The sequence below is a fragment of the Sinocyclocheilus anshuiensis genome, unplaced genomic scaffold, assembly GCF_001515605.1.
Source record: "Sinocyclocheilus anshuiensis isolate Anshui unplaced genomic scaffold, SAMN03320099.WGS_v1.1 scaffold308, whole genome shotgun sequence".
Classification (NCBI taxonomy): Eukaryota; Metazoa; Chordata; class Actinopteri; order Cypriniformes; family Cyprinidae; genus Sinocyclocheilus; species Sinocyclocheilus anshuiensis.
In genome coordinates, this window is record NW_015558619.1 from 191,264 (window position 1) to 203,848 (window position 12,585).

General features: G+C 37.0%; 1 protein-coding gene across 5 annotated transcripts in view; it reads left to right on the plus strand.

Annotated features, from left to right (window-relative positions):
* Positions 1 to 11,542, plus strand: part of LOC107680538 (trafficking kinesin-binding protein 1-like) — a 15,373-nt gene extending 3,831 nt beyond the window's left edge. For 2 of the 5 annotated variants that reach the window (XM_016476464.1, XM_016476463.1), the window contains exons 2-14: positions 476 to 552; positions 665 to 781; positions 1,497 to 1,588; positions 1,699 to 1,807; positions 1,902 to 1,980; positions 2,075 to 2,205; positions 2,302 to 2,376; positions 2,474 to 2,685; positions 3,605 to 3,820; positions 3,914 to 4,233; positions 5,693 to 5,887; positions 6,915 to 7,017; positions 10,010 to 11,542. In XM_016476464.1, the coding sequence (XP_016331950.1) occupies positions 476 to 552; positions 665 to 781; positions 1,497 to 1,588; positions 1,699 to 1,807; positions 1,902 to 1,980; positions 2,075 to 2,205; positions 2,302 to 2,376; positions 2,474 to 2,685; positions 3,605 to 3,820; positions 3,914 to 4,233; positions 5,693 to 5,887; positions 6,915 to 7,017; positions 10,010 to 10,406 (2,123 nt within the window). In that variant the 3' untranslated portion in view covers positions 10,407 to 11,542. Of the gene's footprint in view, positions 1 to 475; positions 553 to 664; positions 782 to 1,496; positions 1,589 to 1,698; positions 1,808 to 1,901; positions 1,981 to 2,074; positions 2,206 to 2,301; positions 2,377 to 2,473; positions 2,686 to 3,604; positions 3,821 to 3,913; positions 4,234 to 5,692; positions 5,888 to 6,914; positions 7,018 to 9,035; positions 9,086 to 9,182; positions 9,278 to 10,009 lie in introns of all 5 variants that reach the window. The other 3 variants (XR_001633161.1, XM_016476465.1, XM_016476466.1) reach the window with 3 other exon arrangements.
* The last annotated feature ends 1,043 nt before the right edge of the window (positions 11,543 to 12,585 follow it).

Consider the following 12,585-nt stretch of genomic DNA (forward strand, 5'->3'; position numbering starts at 1 on the left):
TTTTTTATATTCAATTAATTATATAATATTTGTAATCATTTTTCATAAAAGAAAAGTATACCCCCTGCAGCCTGCTGGAAAAGTCTCTCTGGTGCGAATCTCTGGTCTGGAAGGTGTTTGTAAATCCAGGCCTGAGCAGTATTTATGAGCAGGGATGAAAATGAGAGAATTAACCCTTAATGAGGATCAGGCTGCTAAGAGGCTCTTGTTCATGACTGCATAGACGTCTCTGTTTAACTGTCTAGTCGTGGTTGGGTCACATTGACTCTACAGTGCTGTATAATGTACTTCTGCACAGATCACACTTGTATAAGCAGTGCTTGATCAGAGGAGTTGTTTTTTGGACACATACAGTAACATTATTCTGAAATCTACTTCCATTTTTATTAGATTTTGTTTCATGAGCCCATTAGCCAATTTTCAACAGTCTCTTTCTCACGTTCCTCCTTTCAGTATCTTTTTTTTCCCTCCGCAGTGCTGTGTTCAGAGAGAGTTGGTCAAATCACAAAGACGTATCATGACATTGAGGCAGTTACACATCTGCTTGAGGAGGTGAGAGACAATTCCAAACAAACTAGTTAGTGGAAATGATGCCACTCTCCTTCCATTGATGCTTCAGTGATGACATAATAAAAGTCCCGCACATGCTCGTCTTCCTCCGCAGAAAGAGCGCGATCTGGAATTGGCAGCCAGGATTGGCCAATCACTGCTCAAGCAGAATAAAGCTCTGACTGAACGCAACAAACTACTGGACGAACAGCTGGAAATCACCAAGGAAGAGGTGATTATTGCTAAAAGAAAATGTTTTCACTTGTTCAGTCCTTGTCTATACTTAATTTTCTATCTATCTATCTATCTATCTATCTATCTAAATGAAGACAGACAGACAGACAAAGGGGTTAGACACACAAACACACACATGCTTACTCTGTTTCACAGCGTTTAGAGAATGTCTGTCTGTCTGTCTGTCCTTCATTCTATCTATCTATCTATCTATCTATCTATCTATCTATCTATCTATCTATCTATCTATCTATCTATCTATCTATCTATCTATCTATCTATCTATCTATCTATCTATCTATCTATCTATCTATCTATCTATCTATCTATCTATCTATCTATCTATCTATCTATCTATCTATCTATCTATCTATCTATCTATCTATCTATCTATCTATCTGTCTGTCTGTCTGTCTGTCCTTCATTTTATCTATCTATCTATCTCTATCTGTCTGTCTGTCTGTCTGTCTGTCCTTCATTCTATCTATCTATTTATCTGTCTGTCTGTCTGTCTGTCCTTCATTCTATCTATCTATCTGTCTATCTGTCTGTCTGTCTGTCTTGCATTTGAATGAAAATGTTGAAAAATATTATGCATATACTGTATATAGAGTTTACTAACAGTGTCCTTCTTAATGCTATAATAGATGTTGATGCGCTCACAGTCTTGTGTTATATGGATGCTAACGCTGACTCTGGGTCTGTTCTTACAGATTGCCCAGCTGCGTCATGAGCTCTTCATGAGAGACGATCTCCTGCACTTCTATGCTAGCACTGAAGATATAGAGCATGCCTCAGAAACGCTGTGAGTTACACACACGCACACGCGCGCACACACACACACACACACACACACACACACAGTGATCAACTACTTAATTCTGCCATACTGATAAGTGTTTCATCCTCCTTCAGACTTATACAGAGTGATTCGTCCTCATCTCTCAGCAACTACGTCAATTATGACTTGCTGCAACAGAAACTCAAGGTTTTAGAAGAGGAGAACTTCAAACTGCGCACAGAGGTGTGTTTAAATGCATGCATGCATTCACAAAAAAATATCATCATGCTGTGCTACAACTAGTTTCATGTTTTCACACCCATCACTCTTTTTTTAGGCTAATGAGTTAACATTTGAGACGAACAATTATGAGGAACAAGAGCAACAGCTTATGATGGTGTGTGTGGACGAACTCTGTGAGTAAATCACCCATGATGCCCTTCTTTAAGTATCTCAAATAAGTTTTCGTGATAACAGACTAAAGTGTCCTCTGCTTTTTTCTCTCACCAGCTACAGTAAATAAACAGGTTGTATCTCTGTCAGAAGAATTAGGCCGGAAGGTGGAAGATTCGCTAAGACAACAAGAGGAGATTAGTGCCCTCCTGGGACAGACTGTCGACCTGGAGCAGCGCTGCAAAGGGGTTAGACACACAAACACACACATGCTTACTCTGTTTCACAGCGTTTAGAGAATACATTTTTATAAACAAATACATCAAATTTGCTTCCAAATTCAGTTCACTGCTGAGAATGAGGAGTTAAGGCAACATCTGAATGCTTCCCGGGAATCCCAGTCACAGCTTAAAACAGAGGTACAATCCTCACAATATCACAATATGCCTCCCTTTCAGTAAATGGCTTTGTGCTTGGAGTGCCAATTGATGATGTTCTGTCTCCCTCTGGTGGCAGCTGAAGGAACTGCAGGAGAGGTACTCAGAATGTGAAGACATGCTCCATGAGGCCAGAGAGGACATTAAGAACCTGCGCAATAAGAGTCTGCCCAACAGCACTGTGCAGCGTTATAGCACCCTGGCAGCAGTCCTCCCAATGGATTCACTCGCTGCTGAGATTGAAGGAACCTTCCGGAAAGGCCTAGACAGCCCAGCACCCACTGAATACAAGTTAGTACATTTAACAGCTGTTCATATACTGCAAAAAAAAAAAAAGTGTAATCAGCATTTTTGTTTTGTTTTACATTAAAAAATATCTAAAGATCTGTAAAACTGAGATCAAAAGATCTGTAAAAAAAAATATTTACAACACATTTAAAATATATTAAGTGTGTAAGATTTTCAGAAGGATAGAACTGTTCAAAAGTTTGAGATCAGTTAGTTTTTTTTGTCTTTAAAGAAATGAAGCATTTTATTCGGCAAGGACACATTAAGTTGATCAAAAATAACAGTAAAGATAATTATAGTGAAATTTATAATGATAATTATAAAAAAATCACAATTTCTAATAAAAAAAATTAAACAGCACCACAGTTTTGAATATTGATAATAATAAGAAATTTCTTGAGCAGCAAATCAGCATATAAGGATGATTTCTGTAGGAATGCGGCTTTGCCATCACACAAATAAAAAGTACTTTTAAAAATATACTAAAATATAAAAGGTATTTTAATTTGTAATTATATTTTACAATATTATTGTTTTACTGTATGTTTTATCAAATAAATGCAGCCTTGGTGAGCATAAGAAACTTCTATCAAAAACATCAGAAAAACTTTTGGACAGAAATATATTTTGAATTATATTTATTTATATTATAGTATTTTATAGAAAAATCATCCATTCTTAAATAAATTATTATTATACATAATTTTGAATTTCAAGTAGCCTAAACATATTTTGTTTTAACGTTTAGATATTTTACTGGGAAACAAAACAAAAATACTGATTTTTTGTTGTTGTTTTTTTTGCAGTTTATTCAAAGCCTAATTAACATGTTTTGTATATAATGTATATACATGTGAATGTAAATGTACTATATGTACCCAGGACTGCAACATGACATGTTTGTCTTGAATTCTCTGTGCAGGAATCATCCGTTGCGGGTGTTTGAGACCGTGAAAGTGGCCAATCAGGCTGCTCGGCTACGTTCCCAGATTCACTCTCCGCAGGTTCCGGGTTCGAGCCCTACGTCATTACGCTCTAGTCGAATCAGTACACCACGGACCAGTTATTACGAATCAGACAATATTAGTGTCAGCATGGAGGATAAGCACTCCCCTTCCACGCACACACAGGATCATGGGTCAGTGTCTGTTTATTTTCAACTTCTCACAATAATGACTGACTATTAAGAATGAATCGATTAACAATGAATAATAACATATTTCCTGCATAGGTTACTGGAGTCGAAGCGTTTGGGCCAGCCAGGTACGCCAGGTGGGCAGGATTTGGAGGAAGCGCTCCAGTCTCTCTCAGAGCGTCAGGAGAGGCACACGTCTGAGCGGCCGTTCTTCGAGGTGGAGAGAGAAAGGAAACTGCGTGCCCTGCAGAGTGGAAGCAACAGCAGTGGCGGCGGTTCCAGCGGCTTCCTGACGCCCAACGGCAGCGTCGCATCCACAGGAACCAACTACTCCGGCACCTCCACGCATTCCTCAGGCACGGGCTCCTCCCGCTCGTATCTGCCTGAACGGCTGCAGATAGTCAAGCCGCTGGAGGGTCAGTAGATATACACACGTATAGCTTAATACAAGTCATGAAAGAGGGACGTTTAGATCAACTCTAAAATTAGGGCTGTTCAAATTAGTGGTTGACCGATATATCGGCCGATATTTACCATTTTTTAAAAATATCGGCATCGGCTGTCAAAAAAACCAATATCGGTTGACCACTAGTTCAAACCACAAAATACAAATTTAAAAATAAAATAATGAATAAATAATAAAATAAAAATGACATTTTAGGAGAGTTGCACAATTTTACAACCTAAATTGCCATGTCATATAAAGATTAAATAAGGGATATTTTATTTACGTTTGCAAAGTCATGCAAGCATCCTCTCTATGATATCATTTCCTGGTTTATGTTTCTTCCTATCATGTTACCACGTATTTTCCTATCATGTTTCGGAGTTTTTGGTGATTTTTCAAATATTATCCCTGTAAAGCCAGATATATGAAATAATGGTCAGAAAAAAACTATTTTAAAGATGGAACAGTTTATTGAACCTTTAGAAAAATCAAAAAAGAAGGTTTGAGTATGTGTTTTTGTTAAGTATCATATTTGATACATCAGGCTTTTATGACTCATATAGTCTGATGTATAGGAGAATATGGAGCTCAGACTCAAGGAGGAAAAACATCTCAGTTTTATTCATTGGCCCAAACTGAACAAAAATATGCAATTTGGTGCAGTTGCTGATATTTATATGGTCAAAAAGTGAAATGAAATTCTGATAGCTTGTATTTTAAATACATGAGATCTTTATAACAATATAGCACTGCTTACACAAAATCCATATAAAAATCAGTTGTCACTCTGTATCTCCCAGTAATATGTCTGATATTTATATTCTTAGTTTTATGATCAAAGCTCTGTAGTTTTTATTGTGGGGGTGAAACATATAATTCAATTCAATACAATTATGAGATGAGAGATGAACAAATAAATGTTCATCAAAAGCCTGATGTATCATATTTAACACTTATATTATTAAATGATTTTTCTCAAATCATTCTAATACAATTTACATTTTCATCTAAAAATATTAATAAGAATAGTTAAGAAAGTTATTTCCAGATGCCTGAAAAATACCTTGTCCTCTTCAGCTAGTATATCGGTTAGAAAGTGAGTATAAGAAAGTTATTCTTACATTTACATTATAAAAATCAGTAAAGATTTGCAGCAAAAAGACACATGAACCACAACCTAAAAAACAATTTTAGAGTTACTCAAAAATGCCTTTTACTTGCTAAAAAGTCCTAACTATTAGTCAGGCAACAGAATGCATATAGTAGATTGTGCAAAGTTTTGATCTTGCTCATAATTTAGATGCCTTAGAAATTAGCATATCAAATATGATGCAGCAGGAAAGTGTGGATATTAAACTTTTTTAGTCTAAATAGATAATAATGAAAGATCATTTTACTGACTGGCTTCATCTTGCCATTGTCCACAGGCTCAGTGACTCTGCACCAATGGCAGCAGCTGGCCAAGCCCAATCTTGGGGGCATCCTGCACCCACGGCCAGGTGTCCTCACCAAAGACTTCAGAGAGCTGGACGTGGATTTCCAACATGTCTACAGCCTCAACGACCTCGAGGAGGATGAGCCTGATCTCTCCAAATTCCCCAACCTCCTGCACGGCACTGTGGGTAAGAGCCCATTCACCTACAGCAACACACTTCCTTCTTAATTCTTCAGTTTGTTTGATTTTTGAAGTGGACAAAACACTTCAGATCCAAAAAGATTTTAGTATATGTATATATATATATGGGGAAGTCGTGGCCTAATGGTTAAAGAGTCGGACTCGTAACCCAAAGGTTGTGGGTTCGAGTCTCGTACCGGCAGGGATTGTAGGTGGGGGGAGTGAATGTACAGCGCTCTCTCCCACCTTCAATACCACGACTGAGGTGCCCTTGAGCAAGGCACCGAACCCCCAACTGCTCCCCGGGTGCCGCAGCATAAATAGCTGCCCACTGCTCCGGGTGTGTGTTCACGGTGTGTGTGTGTTCACTGCTGTGTGTGTGCACTTTGGATGGGTTAAATGCAGAGCACTAATTCCGAGTATGGGTCACCATGCCATATGTCACGTCACTTTCACTATATACACACACATATATATTCTTTAACATACTATTGTAGATTACTTCCAAACTGTAGTCAGTTACTGGTTACAGATTACATGATGAAAATGTAGTTAGTAATGAAATCATAGTTACTCATTTTAGGTAATGTGATTTAGATTACTTTTTTTATCTGGCTTGTTTTAAACTTACTATTAAATGTACCATATTGATATAAAAAAGCAAAGAGAAAGAAAATACATTCCATTTTTTTATGTCATCCTCATAAAATAAATTAAACATTACATTAAACCAGGGTTTCTCAAACTGGGCTTAATGTAAGCCCATAAAATGAATGCTATCCATAAAAAGTAACTTTAATCTGATTATGAGGATTTGAAAAAGTAATATACTCTAATAACGAGTACTTGATTTTTGGAATCTGATTATGTAATCCAGATTACATGTAATATAATCTGTTACATGTTACTACCCAGCTCTGCTTCCTAGGTATTATCATGGTTTTAATCCACCCTGCCTTCAGTGTAGTGCTGTAGGTACCTGTCATGCATAGCTGAATTTTAGCATGTGTTTGTGTTTCCTCACATGAATGCAGTCCCTTCATCCGGATTTAACATCCCTCAGACCTCACCCACATCTCCGACCACTAGCTGTCAGATCCTCCATCCCTCCGTCCTCCTCTCCTCCTTCTCCACCAGGTAAGACATGATCACGCTGGTGCCCACACAGTGCTTATTATAAGACTGTCAATCATCCATCAGAATAATCTTGTTTTTTTTCTTTTATCGGGCACATGCATAAAACAAGACAATTCTTACTAGGGCTAGGCGATAAGGCCAAAAAAATCATATCTCTGTATTTTTTGGCCAAATTGTGACAAACAGTATATATCTTGGTATGTTTTATATTTTTCTATTTGGATTAAAAATGCATATATTTATTTTTATAAAATTACATCCTGCCCAATGTTGTCCAGTGAAACAATGTTTATATTAAAAGCTATGAAAACAAATATAGTTAATGTAACCATGTATTTTCCAGCGATATCGTCGACTTGATTGCACAGATAACTATTTAAACTGAACTGAGCTGGATGATGACATCACTGAATTCAATGATGAACTGCCTTTAACTGAAAATTGAGTGTTTACTATTGTCCTTCTGCATTATTGACTCACTATTTTCCTATTTAATACTGTAAAGCTGCTTTGACAATCTGTATTGTTAAAAGCACTATATAAATGAAGGTGACTTGACTAGGCTATGCTATGTATTATGTGGAAAAATGGGCTAAAATCACATTACATTCTAACATTGTAACATTACAATCTAAAAACAGAAATAATGCTGTTTAAAGCAGAAGTTAAACTCACTAAACTAAAAATGAAAATAAATAAAAACAAAAGCACAGATTAATTGCATTATATTTTGATTAGCCCATTAGGATAGTCCCTTACAGTTACAGCTACTATAAAATACACTTACTTGTAGGTTTAAAATTCTACATATGGCACATTTATTAACTAAAAACACCAGTAGGTGGCAGCAAGTCACTGTCTTAATCTGTGTTGCCAATTTAGCGACTTTTTTCCAAAAAAGTGCCTAGCGACAAATCTAGCGACTTCTTGGACAAACTTTATTTCGTTTCTGAGACTCGTCGGTACTGCCACACGAACTTTCCGAGCGCGCACACCTCTATCTGCGTCTGGTCTGTTCAGTGAGCGGCTGAGAGGAGCAGCGCTTTCAGTTAAAATAGATATTTTCTTGCTTCTAATGCAAATTTTACATGCAAATATAGCCGAAATTAAAGTGCAGGCATTGTCTTTATCTTATGTGTATTTGATTTCATCAGAAGACGCCTCAATTATAAATCAGGATTTTAGTGCAGATTAACATATTGGAAAGGAGAGTCTTAACTGGCTGCGATAATTTCATAATTATCCCATTGTCTGACAACAGAAACAGTAAAATATATAAATGAAAACAGTTTTATTGAGAATTTGGCTCAGTATGTGAGCTCAGAGAGGCAAATTTTTTTTAAAAAAGTAATAGAACCCAATGACGTTGTGAATATGCTAATTAGCGTATGACGTCATCTAGTGACATTTAGTGACCTTTTCAAGCTGGCTTTAGCTACTTTCCATTGAAAGAAGTTGGCAACACTGATCTTAATGAGTGAGTCATTCATTCAAAAACGTTAATTCGTTCAATAACAAAACACTGCTGTGTGTTGCTCAGAATCGCACAACAGTTCTGCTGTGGCTTAATGGAACTATTTTCGTTGGCAAAATTTTTCAAAAACAGGTAATACTGTGTCTAAAATGTAACACAATATTAACTTTTGTTTATTGAACTGTTGTATAAAATCAATATCACATTTGCAGTTGTGCAGATATTTGGAAAACAAGCAGCACTCTTGTTCATGTGACATTGCTAAACTATCATAGGATATAAATGTAAGACAAAAACCAATACAGGGGAATTTTTCCCCTAATGTCTTGAATTTTAGGGGCATACAATTTAATTCTAGTCGTGCAGTTCAGACGTTGTCAATTTAACACATCTAACGTGTAAAATCGACAGCCCTAATTTTTCCATTTAAAAACAATTTAAATTAGGCACTTGGAGGAATATCAGAAATGTCTTTATCTGTTCACAACTAACCTTTATCTTAATATTTAGTATTTACTTGCTCATTTTCCCTCCTTCCGTCTAGGAAGCGCTGGAACCAGCTCTTTGTACAGTTATAATATCGTCCTCCATAAAGTAAGACATGTCAGGCATGGTCTCTTTGAACCCTTTACTAGGATGATCCGTCAAATTGCTAACTCTATCCACTAACTTTCTTTCTCTCTAACCTTAGGTTTCATTCATGAACAAACAAAACATCGTAGCATAACAGCATCAGGACATTATATTACTAATTCTGTCTTCTCTCCTGTACAGATTTAGGTTTAGGTGAGAAAGCTGCATGTCTCATGCATTACACATCTGTTTTAAAATAACGCTTTTCTGCTAAGGTTATGTTTTATTGGGGGAAGTTAATGTAGTAAGATCATTCTCAAAAAATGCTGGTTATGAATTCAGCTTAATTCTCATAAAAGTTGGTGTTAAGTACTCATTAACATCTTCACATTACTAATCTGGACTATTTTATTTTATATGATTGAAACATGGATTGGAACACCAGTCTATCTATCTCTCTCTCTCTCTCTCTCTCTCTCTCTATATATATATATATATATATATATATATATATTCAGAATACTCGTTTATTGACAACACTAGAGACATTAAATAGTATATATAATATATATGTAAAGTATACCTATGTTGTAAAATGTAAACGTAAACAATTTTATATTATCATTAAAACGTTATAGAATGAAAAAGCCATTCTTATGCAGGGTTTCATGAATATTTGAAATCTTGACTGAAATGTCATATTTTGAGAATGACTCACTAACACTAGACTGTGCATGTTACATTGAAGCCTTTCTTTATATGCTGCTAACCAGCTTGTGGAAGTCTCATCATTACATTCTTTTATTCATCAGCATGATCATACACTATATGCTGTGTGTTTCTAACCGAAAAAGCTTTCACTATCACTTGTGTTCTGGCCTGTTTATTTCTGGCATGGTTTGACTGAGTACCATCTGACACGCATCTTCCTTGTTCTCTCCTCAGCCTTCGGCCCCGCAGTGCATCCGCTTGGGGGAGCTGTGAGCACGTGAGGACATCATCAGGCCTCCAGTTCATCTCTGGGTCCACATCACACCTCCACCAGACCTCCTCCCTCGGTCTGCTACAACTTGTATCAGAGCACGGCATCTCGGCTGCAATTCATCCCAACTCCCCTCTCATTCACAGAGCCACCGCATATTCCGAGGAAACACAGCGGGGCTCTGATGGAAGTGAACAAGAAAAAAGAGAAAAGGAATGGCAGGGAAACATTTTCAGCGTCAATCTTGTGGAAAAACTCAGAAGCCTGGGCCTGTACAAAGTGGTTGCCAGAGGCTTTGTGGATTTTGGTCGAAAAGAAAAACCAGCCCCCCATGAAACACAAAAAGACGTTCACCATTAAAGGTACCATTTTGTGCATCACCCTCATTGTGGCATGCAGCTAAACTTTTCCCATTTGTAATGGGATATTCCGAAAGCCATATCAAGTTTTTATTTCTGTAGTGACTTCTTATTGGCACTGGGAATTTTAAGTATGGACTGCACCTCAAAAAATTCTGAAGTCAAACACATCTGTGTTTATATCATTGTTGTTGCAGGGTGTTTTAAACACTCTTCAGAAGGGAATAGCTGTACATATGTTGACTTTTTAACATGTCCTCTTTTGTTGAGACTTTGTCTGTCACTATCAGTCTTGAAATCACTGTTTTATTGTTATGAAATTGTAGCAGCACTACAGAAAAATGCACTACGTGGCCTCAATTTTTGCTTGCTGCCAACCAAGCATCGTGTCAGTAGTGCGTTTTGCTTCATAATAGCACTTTTCAGGGCATTCAAATCCCTTTTCTTGAGGAATGCAGGGTACATTATGTGAGGTTATGTACTGTACCTGCAGTCTAAACGCTGTAAAAATGAGAAGCTGTATTCATGATGACTGTTGGTGGTCAATTTAGGGAACATTATAGTCTTGTTGAGTGAATAGATGTGATCTTGTGCTTTATTTTCACTGTGCTTTAATGCAAGAACACCTCATGTGATGGTACACCATGCACACACGTATGTCATGCAACTTTAATGCCACAGACACGTTTTCACCGTAATGTTTGTAATGTATATGATTGTGTTTTGCAAGAATCAGGGATGCAGTAGTAAAGTTAAGTGCTCTAGAGCTGTAAATTGTGAATACACAATCGGGTAATTCTAACACAGAGTCGTCTAGGGGTGAATTTGTATCACAGGATTATTCATTGAACACAGCTTTGTTTTCTTCTCCATCAACATCTTCCATTGTGTCCACTTGTGTTTGTCAACCAAGTGAACAGAAATATGGTAATCTGTATATGGAGAAAGCCTTGTATGCGTTTGAAATGTTCAAAGGGGCATGATAAGGTGTAGTATTTACTGATCTAAAGTCTCAGACAAAATGGTTATTTAAAAAGTAATATATTTAAATAAAAATGTCTACCTGAAATGCCACTCTGTGTAAAACACAATGCATGGTCGCCATTTTTGTAGAATATGTAAAGTGTTGTTTTAAAACAGATTTAAGTCAGTAAAAGTAAACATTTATGTAAAGTATTGTTAATTTACACAAAGATGAGAGGCTAATAGCGGAGTAATCATTGTATTTTTACATTAGAACAATGTTTAGACACATAGCCTCCCATAAAAGCCCATGAGTTCACAAGTAACTGTTTCAGGCACTGATATTGTGTATAGCAATAAAGATTTCAGTGTATTTTTGACCTATATGTTTTTATTTGTTTATGTGTGAACTGTTTCTATTTACGCTGACAGCTTTAACAGCTAAGTTAAGAGTATCCACCTTATTTTTCGACGTGCTAGTAAGCCGTTTTTTGTAAATGTGCAAGACTTCCGGTTTGTAAATAACGAGAAGAATAACAAAGTCAAGTGTCGTAAAAACTGTTGTGTTCATAATTAAGACAATACATCAAAAAATAATATGGTGTTTGCAATATCAAGCAGCAAAACGTGCATTTTGTACAGCTAGAAAAAGCTGGAAGCGAATGACACCGGAAGCCTCGCACATAAAATTTACAAATGGCCGCGCCCACGGGCAAAATAAGGTGGATAAAAATGGGTTGTGGCTAGAATAGATACAGCTACGGATGGAAAGATAGTTTTATTAACGCTGAAAACGCAGTGTGAATCTTGTTATAGTTGTACACTGACACTTAGTGGTTTCACACAAAGCAAGTTCGGTTACAAATGCTATTGTAAAAGTGTTATTTGCAGTCAGCCATTATTGATTAATTTTTTGCAAAAATTGTGTGCAATAACGGGATGGTTACTGAGAAACTTAGTAGTATTCTGTTGGCAATTTCAACATCGCTTTCCCCAAGAGGCGACCCGCTCCATGTAGCCTACAATAAAACAGCATTTTTAAGGCTAGTGGGCTACTGTTGAAAAACCAGCATATGCTGGTTAGGTATGTTTTGACGCTGGGATGCTGGTTTAAGCTGGTCCTTTGCTGGTTTATGCTGGTCTTTGCTGGTTTAAGCTGGTCCTTTGCTGGTTTATGCTAGGGTGACCATACGTGCCATTTTCCCAGGACGCGTCCT